The sequence below is a fragment of the Cajanus cajan genome, chromosome 10 (genome assembly GCF_000230855.2).
Source record: "Cajanus cajan strain Asha chromosome 10, NIPB_CcT2T_4, whole genome shotgun sequence".
Taxonomy (NCBI): domain Eukaryota; kingdom Viridiplantae; phylum Streptophyta; class Magnoliopsida; order Fabales; family Fabaceae; genus Cajanus; species Cajanus cajan.
In genome coordinates, this window is record NC_138526.1 from 37,150,851 (window position 1) to 37,170,015 (window position 19,165).

General features: G+C 41.3%; 1 protein-coding gene across 2 annotated transcripts; it reads right to left on the reverse strand.

Annotated features, from left to right (window-relative positions):
* Positions 1 to 283: 283 nt before the first annotated feature.
* Positions 284 to 8,631, reverse strand: ROS4 (Acyl-CoA N-acyltransferase with RING/FYVE/PHD-type zinc finger protein). Of its 2 annotated transcripts, none has more exons than XM_020375755.3 (9): positions 8,235 to 8,631; positions 4,083 to 6,711; positions 3,722 to 3,845; positions 3,187 to 3,269; positions 2,075 to 2,316; positions 1,803 to 1,889; positions 1,435 to 1,534; positions 997 to 1,189; positions 284 to 926 (listed from the first exon to the last, which is right to left on the reverse strand). In XM_020375755.3, exons 2-9 carry the CDS (start codon positions 6,537 to 6,539, stop codon positions 319 to 321), a joined length of 3,894 nt encoding a protein of 1,297 aa, XP_020231344.1. In that variant the 5' UTR covers positions 6,540 to 6,711; positions 8,235 to 8,631; the 3' UTR covers positions 284 to 318. The 2 variants fall into 2 exon arrangements, with proteins under 2 accessions (XP_020231344.1, XP_020231345.1); XM_020375756.3 differs by having other exon boundaries at positions 8,096 to 8,235.
* Positions 8,632 to 19,165: the final 10,534 nt, after the last annotated feature.

The window sequence follows — 19,165 nt, forward strand, 5'->3', positions numbered from 1 at the left end:
AATAATGGGTAGGTGCACAAATAAAGTGATTTGAGCATCCCAACGATGCTTATGTTGTAGCAAAACCTCCTTTGACATCTCATCTTCCTTACCACCAACTAAGGCAAGGCCATAATCATTTTGTTTGCCTTCATCTCATATGCTATACACTGGTCCCTAGTTACATAGTGTCACAATTTTAACTTACCTAACTGGTTGTCTTGAGCCCACTTTTTGTTTCCATATTTAGCAGTTAGTTTCCTAAGATACCCTACAAGTTTGTTATGAGCATCACACATCTCTCTAAAGTCTAAACATCTACTTTCTTTCAACTTTGATTCAGCTTGCAGACTTTGCAAATGTTCCAAAAAAGGTTGTTTCATCATACATCACTGAGCATTCAATATTGGAATCCGTGTCAAAATTGTTGCCTAAAAATGTTTTGCAGGACAAATTTGAAAAATGACCCTGCAAAGCATTTTCCTGACCTTCACCTACTTTCATCTTCTTGTCCTCAACAATTCTTATACCTGGTTCAGCACCATCTTTGTTAGCACAACAATTCTCACTAGATTTCTGTACTGAATCACTTGTTCTCAATTCCAGCACATCGTTTTCTTCAATAGATTTCTCTGAGCCACTTGACACTGTCAGCTGGGTGATCTTCTCTTCTTTAAAACAGCTACCTATTTCTGTTGATTCTTTGGCTTCTAATGCAGTGTCAATAGCTTGTGTATTATCATCTCTACTGGTTTCACTTCCAGCCTTATAGTCTGATTGATTATTACCCTCCACAGGTTCTTGTTCTGACTTTATGTCAACTTTGTTGGTAGTTATGTTTCCAACATCTTGTGGTGATGATTCAGTTATGTTCATTCCTTCAGAACAGATACCTGCTTTGATAGATTCATCTGTTGCTTGAGTTGGATCACATACTCCTGTTTCAGCTGAAAAGAAAATAAGTTTTAGCAGGTATTTAACAATAGTACGCAAACAAAATACACCAAACAAAAATACCTTCAATTTTCTCCTTCCCATGTAAGGGTTTTTCAAGTAATACTGTCCCAGGAAAAACCATCAAATTAATTTTATTCAATCTTTGCCTTTCAATGTCATCAACAAGTGTGAATCCAAATCCCTTAGTCCATGTCTCTACCAAATCTGGAATGGCGGATATAACAAGCTTTTCCACCTTGACAGATATTAACATCTGCTAATGACAGATAAATTTAGAAAACACAAAAAGGCAAAATGAAGCAAGTGTGGGAACATTTCAAACTCATAACTATGTTATTGTGAAAAGTCACTAACTGCAAATCTATAACAATTCTCGAAGAATAATTATTTTGATGGACAACGGAATAATATTCAAACAAGAACAAAGTGACTATTTCTGATCCGTTTTAGTTTACTAAACTTTTTGAACAAATACATAAAACTAAAGCTAAATTATACCTGTTGAATAGCATTCACAAGGAGTCGGCACATTCCCTGGCGACGATACTGACTACAAGTTGCAATTAGAGGCATCTCTGCTACTGTAGTTCCGTGCACCCTGTGAAGATGTAAAGGCTTGAGAACAATGCAATAAAGCAGAAATACCATCTTGTATTAAATCAAAATAAATGTAACTAAAACATAATACATTTATAAATCAACTGGAAGGGTAAGCTTGAGCTTAAGTGAATGACATTTAAAAATTGTCTTTGCATATTAGTAAATAGCTAAAATACAACCATTGCACATGAAGGACGAAAAAGGATTTAAAAAAAAAAAATCTACCATTAATTCCATGAGGAAAATATCTATATTTTAAGTTTTACCTGATAGATGCTGCAGATATTAGCACATCCTGTTTCTCCAATACCACAGTGTAAAACCCTTGAAAATTCAGTCGAGCAAACTCAGACCTGAAATTACATGGAAATACAGCTTCTCAAATCAAAATAAAAACAGAGAAGAGGAAAAACAAAAAACAAAAACAAAGAGAAATGCATTTTAAAAAGAGTACGGGAAAGGAGATTATTTGGACCCATGCAAATAATGAAGCACATAAAAACTGGACAAAAATTTATCATAGGGAAGAGGCACTAACCCCCAGTTGTATAAAACTTGAGGTATCATGTGGATGCCAGTTCTTGGATCAAACATTGACACAAAACACTCCTCCATTATAGTAAGAGCAACAGCTAATTTTGTATTGCATACTGCCTTTAGGGCAAACCACTGTGCAGAATGAACCTTTTGGTCATCATGGATGCATCTAAGAAGCATCCATGAGGTGCCATCAGCAACTTGATTAACTAACCCCACCTGAGATTGGAGTCCAGTGTACACCTGCACAAACCAGAGTCTCGGGTCCTTAAATAAACTATAAACTGCTAGGATAAAAGCATTCTTATGTAATTTTACTGCTAGCGAGCTTTTGCTTGTACTAATAGTGTGTACTTGACCTAATTATTAATTTAAATATAGGAGTACTAGGTCAGAATATCATAAGACATTATAGTATTAATAATAGTGTTCATTGCCCACAATGATAATGAATATAGTGTTCATTGCCCACAATAACTGGCAAGCTTTTGGGATAGTTGACTCAAAGTTTCATCTTTTAAATGTTAGTGAGAATTTTTAACTTCTCTCATGGGGTGAGTAGGTAAAAAAATAAATAATTAAAAAAAATGATTCCACAGTAGACCTAAAAAGGAAAGATATGCTAGAGGAAAATATGGCTCAAAAAGCTGTCAAATTCGTTCTGCCATTGGATATAGACAAATGACATGGAAACTTCGATTTATATTGTTCTCAATTATTATAACTAAAAATATATTTAGACAGAAGAATTTAATTTTTAAGTAGATCACAATACCACATTTTGTTTAACAAATCATACAATCAAGACTACATTTAAAATTTTTAATCTTATACATGTCTAAAAAATACCTTTTAGAACTATATTAACCACCTAATAAAATTTTTAATCAGATAACCATCATTTAATGTGCCAAAAGTTGGCTAACATTTTGAAATATACACCAAACTATTAAAAAGTTTAAAACAAGATTTTCAAATTACAGACCGTGAAAATGACCGACTCACATTACAAGCCCCTAGATTATCATGCAATATAACAGACAATTACCCAACATTCTGCTAAATTCAAGAAATCCATTTCAAATGGAACTCTGGAAATTTGAGAACAATTACCTCCTGACAACTTTGACCACAAAACCAAGTGTCTGAAACTGCTCCTTCTTGTTTATCTCTATCTTGCAGGCATTTCTCATGATCTATTTATATAAAGGTCATAGTAGTCAGATGGAATCATTGAAGCATTTAGAAAGGGAAAAAAAATGCACAAACTTTCAGATCAAAGAAATCTTTATTCATAATCAAGTTATGTAATTACTTATCATAATAAATTAATAATAAGGGCAGCTGCGATCACGAGCTCCCATTATTGTGGCAATTAAAGAGACTTAGATATACACAAACCAACCTCCAAAATAATAACAATAGCAACAATAATAAATAAAAATTGTAGTAATGACAATAATCAAACAAACAAATTGCTTAGCCATTATACAAATCAACATTGCAATTATTCAAAGAAGATCAAACTCAAATTAATTGTGTTTACATGGAATGATTCAACTAGTTGTCTATCTACACTCTACAAAGAGATTTAAACCATAACATTGGTTATGTCATAATACAACATGAATATACAGGGCATACTTACATTTATGTTCACACTGTGAACATTGTAATGAATCATGCGCATCTGAAGTGTCTTTATCAATGACCAAATTTCCACATATCCTACAAGTGCAGTTTGGGCAGTACCAGTTGCCATCTGGAATCTCCTGATGTATGAAAGCAAAAAAAAATAAAAAATTATATCATTCTTCCAAGTAGGGCATAATACAGTACATAAATAGGAATGGCAGAGGAGCATGTTATAACAACCACTTAATACCAATAGCATGTTTGAATTCCCAAAACAAATTAAAAAATATATATTCGAAATGATGAGGAAAAGAAGAAAAAAAAATCAACAGTAGAAAAGATAGAAACTAGCATAAACCTGAGAGCACACAGACCTTAGTGGACAAACAAGCTAGGTGAAAAGTAGACGGACAGTTATCACAACATATCAGCTCACCCCCCTCACCGCACAACCCACAAGAATCATCATTTTTATCATTATCATCAGCATGCACTGCTTGATTCTGGCTTTTCCTGGCTTTGTATTCAGCTGACCAAGCTTGAAGGAGGCACAGTGTAAACGGCTCGCCAGACTCCATGAAAATATTCAAGCAAGGGCGATTCAGAGTAAACCCAGCATGAAACTTGAACTCTGATAATGTAAGCACCTTATCACAACATGTACAAATAATACCATCTTTGGTGATCCTACCATCCTTAATGACAACATTATCCTTAGGATTTCGGTATTGAATCACATCATTTAAAGATATGACCCCATTCTCAATCAACCAGGATAATATTGTCCTTGTACCCAAATAAAACCTATTGCAGTCCTTATTGTACTTCCCTCCATTACAGGGGTTCCTTGGTAACAACCTGCAACGGCCCTTTTGGCTTTTAAGCTTTCTCTGGCTCCTTGATTTGCAGGATTTAGCTCTAGAATTACTCCGAATTGTCTTTGGGCTGAAGTCCTTGTTCCTGAATATTGCCGACACCAATAAATCATCGTCTTTAATCTTGCATCTGTTAGACTTATCTGTTCCAGTTATGGAGCAGTTTGTTTTCCTAATATTTCTCTGGAATGCACTAACAGATGACAACTTTCTGCAGTTTCTTTTCTTTCCCGCATTGTCAACTACATAATCTTGGATCTCCTCCAATCCACATGCTTCATCATTTGGCAACTGCACCAGGTCAGTAACAGTTGAGCCCATCATGCCACTATGGTAGAACATACTCAGTTTGATTTCAGATACCCTTTTGCACTTCCTCCGCATTTTCTTTTTAGGAATAACATTAGAAGCAGAATATGTGTTACCTTTCCCAAATACAGAATCTACTGAGATTTTCACACCCTCTTCCTCACTACATTCAGACTGTTGCATACCCCTTGAGTCACGAGAATGAACCAGGTCATGGCTCACACCATATGCATTATTTTCCGCTGACATGTCCATTGACACATCTCCATCGATATTTTTATTTGTTTCCAGATAATTTCCTGAGCTCTGATTATCAACACTTTTAGACCCTGCAGGTACCAGATTTGAATTTCCAGGGCCTGAATCAATGGGAGCACATGCCACCTTATACTTGCTAGAAACTAAACTCCAACTTGCTTTCACTACCTCTCCCTTTTTCAGCACACCAATCTTTCTATCAACAAATATAACTACCACAAAAGGATCCAAAAGCCACCATTGATAAGCCAATATAACAGCAGGGTCTTCTGACCGGGACTTTGTTTTTTCAACATTTATCAGTGCATTGGATAGATCAGACCAGAATTGACTAATATCAGTCCATTCCTTATAATCTCTGAACTTTAAATTGCATTTTTCAACAGACAATAGCTGACCGCATAATCTCCAAGCTTTTGTAAACTCCCGAACAGGCTTTCCTTCTGGTGTCCTATAAACCGACTCCATGTAACGCCTACTAGGTCGTTTACGTTTCTCAATAGACCATCCTGCCATCCTAAGCAACTGCACAACATGAATCTGCAGTATAGTACGAGGGTCCTCTTCCTCTAGCTTTGAAAATGAGTTTGAGATATCCACATTAAAAGATTCTGGCATTTCATCAGGATTTAAAGGAGACCCTGACTTCTTCACAACAGCGGTTGAGGGACTTGTAACTACAAGCCTGTTTGCAAAGCTCTCTTGGGAAACAGGAGAAGCAACAGCTTTACTTATAGACCCCTCTTTTGCAACATTTCCATCTGCAATTGTTGAGTTAAAATTTGTAACATCTACTTCATCCTTAGTAGCTTCTTTATTGAACAAGTCATTATTCAATAGATAACTTGATATCACACCATGTTTAGATGATTCAACTAAATGAAATGCAATTGGTTCACTATCACAGTCTGTAGCAGCATGAGACACGTCAGAAACAACTAATTTTGAAAGTCGTGATGAACTCAAATTTTTTTCTGAATCAGACCTACTACAAGCAAGTTCATGCAGAGAAAATTTCATTCGTTTGACATTCACATCCTCGTCATTCTGGTCTTCACAAATGTAACTCTCTGGCACACACCCCAGAGCAGTCTCTTTGGAATGCTGAATTACATTAAAGTCCTCAGTGGGTGTAAATTTTGAAGATGAGGGATGCAATACAACTGAGTTTTCATTACTAGAGCAGAATGATTTAAGCGTGCTTTTAGTGGATTCATGTTCAAAGCTGATAGCTCCAGAAACAAGACACTTCTGACTAGACTGAAAATTACCAGAAAAGACATCTGAAAAAATCTGTCTTTCTTCATTAGACCCTTCAAAGTTATCTTCACATAAATCGTCTATTTCAGTGTTGATCAACATCTCTACTGACAAGTGCAGGTTCACCATACAATTTCTATTGCAGGTCTACATATTGGCACCATTACAAAAAGCTACTTTGCCATATTGTAAACCAACTTATGAAGAAGCCATTTCTTCAGCCATAAATTACTGGCTGACAAACTTCATTATGCAGTCCCCAATTAATACAAATAAAATCTCCTGGTAAAGGCTTTAGAATCTGCATAAGAAAGTGAGAATGTTATTAAACTGTCATTCAAAATTATAAGATCCAAAACAAGCTTTAACTTCTTAATTCATTGTCAAAAGAAAAAAACTGGAAGATAGGTATCATTCAACAACGATATTAATGAATCACGTAAGTATCATATTCAATTTTTGGCATAATTTTCCCTCAGCCACAGTTGCATTAAACACAAAATTGAAATGTAAATGAGGTGAAAGATTATCAGACATCAGTCACACAATCAATTTTGCACCTATGAGCATCCATCACAAGGATGCATTAAAGGATTCTCTCTCCCTCTTCACAAAAAATCTGAATATCCTATCATCATTAATAAAAAAATGTAAAGCAAAAAAAGGTGCGGGTAAACTATATGAACAAACAAGAAGCCACCAACATAATTAAAGCATTTAAACACCTAAATAAGGAAAATTTTAGTTTTGGAATACGGTAGCTTCCAGTTTATCTTCTAGTTACGGAACTACCATTACTCTTTTTGGAGCATCGGCATGCATTGCCTAACTCCCTAATAAGACCAGGCAAAGCAATAACAACATCTATTGTTTGCCCACAATTCACCACGGGACAAGGAATCAGAATTTAGAAATAATTTATTTTTCAAGCAACAATGCTTTCAACGTAGAAAGAGTCTCATTTCTTCCAATGCAGTTACCTGATCTAGAAATAGTGCTATAGTGGGTACTCTTCTTCCAAATTATTAACTAGAAATGCCTCATTGCACTCTTCTTCAAAATATTCATCAAGTTTCCCTTGCTAAAATAATTAAAGCTCAACATAGAAATGATGGGCTATGGTCTATACAATATTCTCTGCCAATATTTGCAAAATTTATCAATACTTCCTAACAAGCACCACAGAGCACACGAACAAATGCAAAGGTTGACATGAATCAAAACGCACATGCAATCCTACGAAGTCTATGGTTTGCACGAAAACATACTTTTCCAAAGTTTAGGAAACCATCAGTTGCCATCAAGCTTCAAAAGCTAAAATTTTAGGAACATTTGGTAAGACACCAAAATTTAGATTTAAATAAAGCAACATTTAATACACCTTTTATGCTTTTAATTATTCTAAAAAAATCAAATTTCATGTTTTCGATATAATAAACGCTCTCATTTTCATTAAATACTTAACATTCCCTTGAATGAAAAACCAACAAACACATTAGTTGCGCAAATCACTTGAAAGAGATAGAGAAACCCTGAATTCCGGAACCAAAGTGAAGCACATAAAACCCACATGCATGAGTAGAGAAGCAACATTGGGGCACAGAACAAACACCAGGTCCAGAAATGGAAGACAAAACCCAATATCCAAAGCCAAAAGAAAAAAAAAAAAAAAAAAAAAAACTCACTTTTTACACAGATCACAATCAATCCTACCCATCTCAGATTCTCGAGAAAGCAATTCACACCGCCAAAAAAAAACAATCTTTTCAACAAACAAACACGACCCAGAAACAGAAACCCTTTTCACGGTAACGAGGCACCCACCAGAATTAGGGTTCCTGAAAATCGCAGAAGGCAGGAATTGCAAACTTGCTTGGCTTCATTTCAGACCTAAACCCCACCAGAAATAACAAGAGCTCCGGAAAACCCAACAATGCTACCACACTGTAACAGATGGCAAACACAAAAGGAAACACACACCCTTTCTCTCTCTAAAACATGTCTCTTTCTCTCTCTCTAGGAGCATCTACCATGTGAGTGTTGTGTGTACAGTTGTAGCCTCTTTGATTAGCACTATGCCTTGTCCATTTCTACCTATTATTTTAAAAAATAAATAAAAATAAAATAAAACCCTTTTGAATGAAGCACCTAGGCTCCCATTCCCAAATGGGCCCCCATTAAGGAAATTCATTCCTCTTTCTCCTTCCCATGCAATGTGTGCTCAAGGTAGGAAGGGACACAGGCTACAACATTTTTGTGTTCATTTTTTTGCGGCAAATAATGCTACATATGACATGACTAATTCAATTTCACTTATTTTTTTTACCTAGTGTGTGTGTGTTTCGTGGCTCCATTAGGAAGAAGCATGCACGTGTGTCACTTCTCATCACTTTCACTTGCATCTTGTCTGAGAGGCACGTGTGCTACCCAGTAACCACTTCTCTTATAGTTTTGAGTTTTGACCATGGCTTAATATTTAGAAACTTTCACAAGATGGATCATGTTTTAGTCATTGTTACATGTTCGGTTCTTTTGTTAAGTCACAGAAGATGTTATTATTTTGTGTTTAACAGTCATGTACATTTAATGTTTTTTTTAACTATAGATAGTTTTTATAAAAGAGATTGTTTAGATAATTTTTTTTAAAATTGATAAAAGAATAAGAGAGAAGCTTCATGAAGTAAAAACTCTTTATATTTTTATATACTATTTTATTATAATGTTTCTAAAAAAATCCAAATAAAAAACTAAAATCAACTATCTTACTGTACATCATTTATATCCTGTTTTCTCTGCTATCTTTCATGTCATATCACAAGATCTTGTAGCATGTTTAATATCTGGAAAATTCACAAGTTGGAAATTTTACTTATAAAAATTATGAAAATCAAACTAATTGTAAACTTTATGCATGAGTTTGGTATTTATGCATAATTTGTGGGGAAGAAAAAAATATGAGCGGTGGGCACGACAGTCTAGAAGAAAAAAAGTAGGGCTAATGATTTTCCTTGAATTGGAAGCAGGGAAGTTGTCATATAAACTAAAGTATTGAAATTTTTTATTTATTTATTAAAATTACAATAATAATATCAAATTTTAAATATAATAATTTAAATTTATGTAAATAAAGTATTGAATTAGCTGAAGAGATTGTTTGTGATGCTCATTACAAATACACTATAGATTTTAGTATTTCCTTTATTCATTTAATGGTCATATATTTAATATAAGAAGTTTTATACTTTTTTTAGCCAATTAAAATTATTGCAATATAATTTATATGATAATTATCGTAAAAATAAACCAAATTATCGCAGATTATAGCTTGTAATTAAATCAGGGCATGAAATTATATACTGACGGTGAATAATTTTTTTATATAAATTTCATTCTGCCATTGGAGTTATTGCTTTCATAAATAATGATGCTTTTGGGGACCAAACAACTACAGAAGTACTTTTCCAAATTTGGCAATTTCACAAGTCATAATTGCGAGGTTGAATAGATTATTGTATTATTAATTATTAGATACTATATATAACAACCGTGCAATGCACGCTATATATAAAAAATGATTTATTGTTAATTAATATTTTTATTTTATGAGTGTTAAATTCAGATTTTAAACATAATTTATCGGTTAAAATAGAAGTTATCAATTATAATTTTTATATTTTAAACATAATTTTTGTTTCGATTTACGTTTTTGGATCAAACATGTACTTTAGTATTAATATATGTGATTTAAAATTTTATTTCTTATAAAATAATTTAATATAAGTATTTTATGTGTTTTTTCATGAAATGATTAATTTTAGTGATACAAATAAATATTTGAGTTAAAATAAATAATTTTTAAACATCCTAAGAAATGATTTATTGTATAACTTTTAATTAAGATAAAGTGTTTTAAATAATTTATTTTGACTTTTATAGATAGAAAGATAAAATAATAATAAATAAATAAATAATTTGTCTAAACAAAGTTTTTAGACACCAATTTTGCGGTAGATATTAATTAGTAAAAGGTATTTTACTTTTTATTAAAAAATATTGGTAAAAATGTTTGATCATGTAAAATAAATATTTATTTCCATGTGTTGTACTGTAGTTTATATAGCTTATAAATTAAGCCTGAATTCTTTTAGTAGTATTTTAATTTTTATTAGAAAAAAAATTGATAAAAATGTTTGTCCCGAAAATTAAGTACAAAATTATCAACTTGTTTTTTATTAAAACTAATTTTCATCTCATAAGTTAAGCATAGCCTCTTTTTCATATATTTTCATTTATCATTTCTTATGATGTGCAAATAAAATCATATAAGTTTGTCTTTTACCTGGTGGGTTAATAAAGAAAGAAGACTTTTGGGTTGCATTGCAAATTTGAATTTGCATTAGTTCCTCACTTAAGTGCAGTTGTATATGGCACGAAACAAAAATTTTACATATGTACTTGGTATGGTGCATTGTTCTATTCTTGAAAAAAAAAAGATAAAGATAAAATTAACTAGCAAGCATTTTAGCTAAAAGCTTAGAACGAATGAAATAGTATTTTGCATTGTGATAATTGTGAAGATAATTTTTTCCTTTTTCTATATAGGTAAAAGACTGAAAGGTGATAAATATATATTAGAAAAATTATGATAAAGAGTAATGTTCTTGTATTAGGATACACACTCCAGTTATCCTTGTTGTAGTAGGTCGGGTCTTGGGTCTCGGTCTTCTCGTTCAATCCGGATGGTCCGAAGCGAGAGGGGGGGAGTGCCTGCAAAGACACTCCAACGCTCAAGTAAGTTCTCGGCGTAATAAATGCGGTAGGTCAAAAGTAGTTGCGTACCTCTCAGGAGTTCTATTTATAGGTGTTCGTGTTGGGCCGTGATTATGGGTTGGGCCCCGGGAAATTAGGGGACTGATCCGAAGTTTATGCTAATTAATTTACTTGTAATTAAGCCTAGTAATGACGTTGACCTTGGCCGACCGCACCGACAAGTTCCGTACGTTCGTGTGGAGTCGGCGGTGTCGGGTACTCGGCGGGTTCGGGTATGCAAAGCGTTCGGATTGCTCGTCCTGTTCGGCACCATACGGTATACAACCCCCTCAGCGTCGAGGATAGAAAAGACGAAGACGGTAAAGAAAACTTAGCCATTGAACGCCTGGCTTTCGGGTAGCTCGGCCTTATTTCTCGCGAGTCTTGAATTCGGGGGGGGTTTAATCTCCTGAAGTAAAGTCGCACCGAGCTGTGTCGATGAGCCGAACCCTCCTTGGATTACGTGTTGTGAAATCGACGCGTGGACTCCGGTGGAGGGCCCCTAGAGTTGACAAGGTGGCCTGGAAATCATGCCGAGATTTCTGATAGAAGCGACCTGAAAATGCTCAAATTTGAGGTCGTGCCGTGGCCATTTTAGATGTTGGGGGCCGATACCGAGACCGCCGAGATGAGTGGGCCTCAGATGTTGGAATTAATTGTTGTGCCGAGGTCGTTTTAGATGTTGGGGGCCGATACCGAGACCGCCGAGATGAGTGTGACTTGCCACGTGGGCCTTGGCGGTTATGGGCCCAACGATTATTTAATCTGGACCGTTGGATGTTCTAGATCGAACGGTCCCGGTCTTGCTGAGGCTTTTCACCTTCCCCGTTTACCTCACCTATAAATAGGGGGAGGGGGGGTGTGAGAATTTACTTGCTGTAAATTCTCCGAGCTCTCTCGCAATCAGATTCGACCGAGCTAACCGAGTAAGGTAAATTTTGTATTCGTTATTTTTTAGCAATAAATGGATAGGGGATATTCCTCGGCAATGAGTTGGACGTCCTCGGAGAGTTCGGACACTAATTCAAGTAGAGGGGGGTGGGGGTCAAGTGAGATATCTAGGCTGCCGCCTCTGCAGTGCGAGGTAGTGTTTCCTTCCGACCGCCCCGAGCCAGAAGATAGTGGGGATGAGGTGGTTGAGATCTCGGCACCGCCGAATCTAGGTATAGCCCTGGCGCGAGCTGTCGAAGTTGACAAGAGGGGGGTGAGCTTTGTCGGGGTAGGGCCTGCCGACGTGGAGATTCCGGAGGGTGTAAGGGAAGTGGTCGGTGGTGATCGAGGTAAACGTAAGGTCATCTCGAGACCTAAGCCGAGAGCGAGGATTGATTATGGCTCTCTTGAGATGTCGGGGTATGAATGGGTAGACGGAGAGGTCGGCATATATTTCTCCAAGTGGTCTGACCAAGCCATGCTAGACACCTTTGTTTCTTTAGAGAAGTGTTTTGGCAGTGGAGACGGAGAATTTCCTTTGCTTGCCGAGGCGTGCGAGGACGATGGGCCGAACACCGATTTCGTCTTTCTGGAACCAGGTGCCGACGAGGCCGACTACTTCTACGCCTACATGTGCTGGTTCGAAGATCTCGGGGTCCAATTGCCATTTGATGATTTCCAGATGGGTGTGCTCCGAGTGCTTAATGTTGCGCCGACCCAATTACATCCGAATGCCTGGGCGGCAATGCAGGCATTCCGAAACCTCTGTCTGTGCTTAGGACTCACGCCTCGGCCGTTGGCGTTTCTATATTTTTATACGTGTCGGCCGAGTAAGCCGGTGAAGTGGGTGTCGTTGTCTCGGGTGCCGAAGCGTGGGTTTCTTCAAGCCTTCACCTCGTCTTACAAAGGGTTTAAGAGTGGGTTTTTTAAGGTTCGTTGGGGGTCGGACATGAGAGATTGTTTCTACGATCGCGAAAACACTCCCCTATTCCCCTTCTACTGGACGAGGCGTCCGACTCGTTACGAGGCTATATCAAAATCAAAACTCCCTGCCGAGGACATGGAGATTGTAGAACTCCTCGACCAACTGCCGAAGGAACTACCCGTCCGAAGCCTCCTGGATATTTTCGAGACGTCTCATTTTGAGATGGTCTTGCTAGGTATGTACCTTAGGCTTCGGTAATGTAGCACCGTTTTTAATTGATGTTAAAATTTGCTTTGTTGTAGGATTGATGGCCGGAGGCAAACTTGACGTGGTCGCGATGCTCGCCAAGAGGGCGAAGGAAGCAAAGGAGAGCGGAAAGGGGCCGCCGGCAAGGTCGGCCCTCAAGGCACAACGAGACAAGCCTCCTCACGTCCTGATTCCAGCGTCCGATCCCAAAAAGAAAGGGGGGTCGTCTAGGGTTCGGGCGGCCGAGCATAACCTTGAGTCGGAACGACCGAGCACTTCCTCCAAGCGGCCGAAGCAGCTATCACTGGATCAAACAGGGTGTGGGGCCTTCGCCATTCCTGCTGTTGTTGCGGGGTCCAACTTCCTAGCTTCGGACGTGCAGGTCGAGAACTTGGTCAGTCTCGACGTTACTACCGGGGGAGGACTTCAATACTTGGAGGGGATGTCAACGGAGGCCGAGTACAAGCTATTCTGTGAGCTTGATGCTCGGACTTCCCTTGTGGCCAAGCATGTGATGATGAGGTCGGCTGTCTTGGCCGAGAGGCTCCAAAGCCGTTTGAAAGATGCTGAGGCGACAGTGAAAGATGCCTTGAGTGCTAATGCCAAGGCCACTGAATCGGCTGAGGAATTGAAGAAAGTCGCCGATGCGTATCGCAGGGAGGCCGATGACTTGAAGCTGACCGTGCAAAAGATGAAGGTCGACGCCGCCGCTGCTGCAAATGAGATCGCTCGGCTTAAGGAGTCGGCTGCGCAGTTCGAGGCCGAGGCCACCGAGCAAATTCTCTCTCAACGTGACGCCGGCTTCCATCATGCTGTTCGGCAGGCTTATCACTTTTGCGACGTCCCGGCTGACTTTCAGTTTGATGTTAGTCGGGACTTCTTGGGTGGCAAGTTTATGAGCTACGCCGAGTTCCCCCAAGGAGCTGAGCCAGATGCCGAGGCCCCGCGCCAGAATGTGTCTAGTCGGGCCCCGGTGCAATCAACTGGGGAAGATGACAAAACAATTGATGTCGTCGGAGACGGGACCCCGGTGGAGCCGGCGGTTGAATAGGATCGGCTTGTATAGCCTGCTAGGTTTAGGGTTTACTTGTAACTTGGCCGGTAGCGCCTTTTGTTAGCTCGGCCTTAGGTGTCGGGGGTGTAGGCTGATTTAATTTTTTGTAAGTAGCCATTTTGATCGGCACTGATTAATAGAAATTTATTTCAAGTTGATGAACTGAATGCGCTTCAACCGAGGGTTTTTTCACAACGCGATGGAAATGAAACCTGTGCGAGCGACCGGCTCAATCTGCCATTATTAATAATGAGAGTGCATTTGAATGCTAAGTTAAAATGAATCGGCCTCGGCTTAACCGAGGGTTTTCCCTTTTTCCCTTTTCCCTTTTTCGAGAGGTCGGCTTAATCGGCCATAATTAATAATGGGGCTTCATTTGGATGGTTAAAATGAATCGGCCTCGGGTTAACCGAGGGTCTTCTTTGTGAGAGGTCGGTTAGGTCGGCCATAAGTGATGCCACCGCCGTGTATGGTGCGTAGCGGGTTCTTGTTCTACTTACGCGAGTAGGAGTTAGCTCGGCCAAATCGTGATGGGCCCGACCCCTTGGGAGTCGGGGCGTTATGTTGGGTTTGAATACTGGTGGTATGCTACTCGGCCTATATGCGTTCTTAAGCGAGGGGGTACTCGGCAGGAAAACCTGTTGGGCTCGGTAGAACGTCGAAGTGGTCGGCCGAGGGATGCTCGGTGTTGGTGCGTGAGTAACGTTTGGCCCAGGTGCATCCTTAGCCGAGGGGGGTACTCGGCAGGGAAACCTGTCGGGCTCGGTAGAACGTCGAAGTGGTCGGCCGAGGGATGCTCGGCGTTGGTGCGTAACGTTTGGCCCAGGTGCATCCTTAGCCGAGGGGGGTACTCGGCAGGGAAACCTGTCGGGCTCGGTAGAACGTCGAAGTGGTTGGCCGAGGGATGCTCGGCGTTGGTGCGTAACGTTTGGCCCAGGTGCATCCTTAGCCGAGGAGGGTACTCGGCAGGGAAACCTGTCGGGCTCGGTAGAACGCCGAAGTGGTCGGCCGAGGGATGCTCGGCGTTGGTGCGTGAGTAACGTTTGGCCCAGGTGCATCCTTAGCCGAGGAGGGTACTCGGCAGGGAAACCTGTCGGGCTCGGTAGAACGCCGAAGTGGTCGGCTGAGGATTGCTCGGCGTTTGTACGTGTCGATCGAGATCGAATTCCGCATCATTGTGGTCTACATATGCATAATATTGGATGAGGAAAGATAATGAAATAAGTTTTATTAATTAAGTGCCTCGTTAAAAATCTTGCCGACCCAAAACCCTCCTTAGGGACAAAAGAGTCGGTCAAGGAAAAGAGTGCACTAGTACATCAACTGTAATACATCTTTAGGTGAGTTGAGTTCCAAGTTCTAGGGATAAGCTTTCCGGACAGGTGCTCCAGCTTGAATGCTCCGTTATTCAGGTTGTGTCGGACTCTGAAGAGCCCATCCCAGTTTGGGGCGAGCTTCCCTTGCTTCGGATCTTTCCTCGCTTCGCCCGTGGCTCTCCAAACGAGATCTCCTTCTCGGAATGCTCGAGGCTTCACCTTACTGTCGAACCTTCTCTTGTATCGTTGTTTGGTGGCCTCGGCCACAACCAGTGCTCGGTCTCGAACCTCCTCTATCGCGTCTAGATTTGTTCGGAGTTCGGCTTCGTTGCTTGCCTCGTCAAAGTGGGTTCGGCGGAATGACGGTTCTCCGATTTCCACTGGGATCATCGCATCGGACCCATAAGCCATGCGAAAAGGGGTCTCCTGCGTAGTCGATTGGGGGGTACATCGGTATGCCCAGAGCACCTCGGGTAGTTGCTCGGCCCATGCTCCCTTTGCCTCCCCTAGCCGTTTCTTCAATTCTGCTAGAATGACCTTGTTAGCCGACTCGGCCTGCCCATTTGTTTGTGGGTGTTCCACCGAGGTAAACTTGTGTTGTACTCCTAGGCCAGCCAGGAACTCGTTGAGTTTTCGATCGGTGAATTGAAGGCCGTTGTCGGTCATTAGCGTGTGAGGGACGCCGAAGCGGGTGATGACGTTTTTCCATAGGAATTTTTGAACCTGGAGGGCGGAGATGCATGCCAGGGGTTCGGTCTCAATCCACTTGGTAAACAAATCCACGGCTACGATGAAGAACTTGCATTGTCCCTTGGCGATCGGAAATGGTCCTAGTATGTCGGCTCCCCAGGTAGCGAATGGCCATGCGGGGGGAATGCAATGTAGTTGCTCGGCCGGCTGGTGGATTAGGTTCCCATGCTTCTCACACGGTAGACACTTCTTGACAAACGCTGCACAGTCGGTGCTCATGGTTGGCCAGTAGTATCCGGCCCGTAAGAGCTTGGAGACAGTTGTCCTTGCTCCTGAGTGCAGGCCGCAGATTCCCTCGTGCACCTCTCTCGTCACATAATCGGCTTCATGGAGGTCGAGACATTTTAGCAGCGGGGTAGAGAAACCACGTTTGTACAGTTGCCCGGCAATGATAGTATATCTACTGGCTTGGGTTCGCAAACGTTTGGCCTCGGCTGGGTCGTCTGGTGTGACCCCGTCAATGATGAAAGCTTTGATTTCGGCTCGCCAATCTGGGGGATCATTAGGTGCGGTGTGGTCGGCATCGACATTTGCTATCAACTCCGTGTCAACACTGGGGTGGTCGATCTCCTGTTGGATGATGGTTCTCAAGTGACCTGGTTTTTTGGTTGTGGCTAGCCTAGCAAACCGGTCGGCTCGAGTGTTGTTCTCTCGTGGGATGTGCTCGACCGACACCTCCTGGAAGTTTGACTTCAGCCCTTGATAAGTGTGGTAGTATTTCATCATCACGTGGTCCTTGACCTGGAAATTACCACCTACTTGTTCGGCCACAACCTTAGAATCGGTCAGACATTTGATTCTTGTCGCGCCCATGTCTTCGGCTAATCTGAGCCCGGCTATCAGGGCTTCGTACTCGGCCTGATTGTTGGAGGCTTTGAATCGAAAACGCAGGGATTGCTCCAAAGTAATGCCCTTCGGCCCCTCTAAGATTACACCTGCTTCGCTCCCCTGGCTGTTTGAGGAGCCGTCCACGTGGAGGGTCCACCATTGTTCTTCGAAGTGGCCGTGGGGGTGTAACTCGTTCACGAAGTCGGCCAGGCATTGCGCTTTGATCGGCCCTCTCGACTTGTATGCAATGTCAAATTGCGAGAGTTCGACAGCCCATGCCATCATCCTCCCAGCGAGTTCGGGTTTTCCTAGGACTTTGGAAACCGGGCAATCGGTGTGCACGACCATTCGGTGGCTCTGAAAGTAGTGTCTCAAACGTCGGGAGGTATGTACCAATCCGAGAGCGACTTTTTCAATAAGTTGGTATCGGGTCTCGGAATCCTGAAGAAGTCGGCTAACGAAATAGACGGGAACCTGAGAGCCTCCCTTTTCTTGTACCAGAACCGAGCTGATTGCTTCGTCTGATACGGCTAAGTATACCAACAGCGGATCCAAACTGTCCGGTCTCGTCAGGGTCGGAGGGGTCGTCAAAGCTGTTTTCAATGCCGCGAAGGCCTCTTCGCATGATTCGTTCCAGGCGAAAGTCGACGCCTTTTTCAAGAGCTTCGTCATCGGACTGATTTTGTCGCCTAGCCGAGGGAGGAATCGGGACAGGGCAACCAGTCTTCCAGAGAGGCGTTGCAATTCCTTCAGGCTGCTCGGGCTCCGCATATCTATTACAGCTTGGCATTTGTCTCGGTTGGCTTCTATGCCTCTCGATGATAGCATAAAGCCGAGAAATTTACCTCCCTTAACCCCGAAAGTGCACTTCTCGGGGTTGAGTCGCATGTTATGTTTACGCAATGCTCCGAATGCTTTGGCGAGGTCGGCCGCGTGATCTTCCATGGAGTTGGATTTCACCACCATATCGTCCACATAAATCTCGATGTTGCGGCCGATTTGATCTCGGAATACCTTGTCCATCAACCTCTGATAGGTTGCCCCAGCGTTCTTCAACCCGAACGGCATTACCTTGTAACAAAAATTGGCGCTTTCGGTGATGAACGTCGTTTTTTTCCTCGTCGGCCGGGTGCATTTTTATTTGGTTATAGCCTGAATATGCATCCAAGAAGCTGAAGATTGCGTGCCCCGACACACCGTCTACGAGCCGATCAATACAAGGGAGCGGGTATGCATCCTTCGGGCAGGCTTTATTGAGGTCGGTGTAGTCGGTACACATTCTCCATTTGCCATTTGACTTCTTGACCAGGACTACATTTGCCAGCCATGTGGTGTAGTTAACTTCTCGGATGAACTTTGCTTGCAATAGTTTTTGCACCTCAACATTTGCAGCCCTTCATTTCTCGTCTCCCATTTTCCTTTTCTTTTGGGCTATCGGTCGGGCGTCTCGGCACACTGCTAATCGGTGACACAAGAAACCAGGGTCTATCCCAGGCATGTCTGACGCCGTCCAAGCAAACAAGTCTTTGTTGTCTCGGACAGTTTGCCTGACTCGGTTTGCATCAGTTTCGCTCAACTGGGATCCTATTTGGGTGATTTGTTCAGGTGATCGGCCGAGCTGAAAAGGGACGAGGTCCTCGGCGGCCTCAATTCGTTCCACTTCCCCTAAACGAGGATCGAGGTTGATGCTCTCGGCTGTCTCCTGTCTAACCACGTTTACCCTTCCTGCTGTCGCGGATGGCTCGGCCAGAGGCTGCACCTTCAGGCTAGAGAGGTAACATTCTCTTGCAGTTTTTTGGTCGGCATGCACGGTGATCACCTCCTGCTTATCCCTCGATGGAAATTTCATGCACAGGTGGGGGGTCGAAACAATGGCCCCCAACGTGTTGATCGAGGG

Bases quoted from the DNA above. Each gene is read 5' to 3' on its own strand.
- ROS4 (XM_020375755.3), bottom strand. From the start codon at position 6,539: ATGGTGAACCTGCACTTGTCAGTAGAGATGTTGATCAACACTGAAATA. The intron at 1,535-1,802 runs GTAAAACTTAAA...ACATCTTCACAG, and splicing joins ATATCTGCAGCATCTATCAG to GGTGCACGGAACTACAGTAG. The intron at 1,190-1,434 runs GTATAATTTAGC...TGTCATTAGCAG, and splicing joins TTGTGAATGCTATTCAACAG to ATGTTAATATCTGTCAAGGT.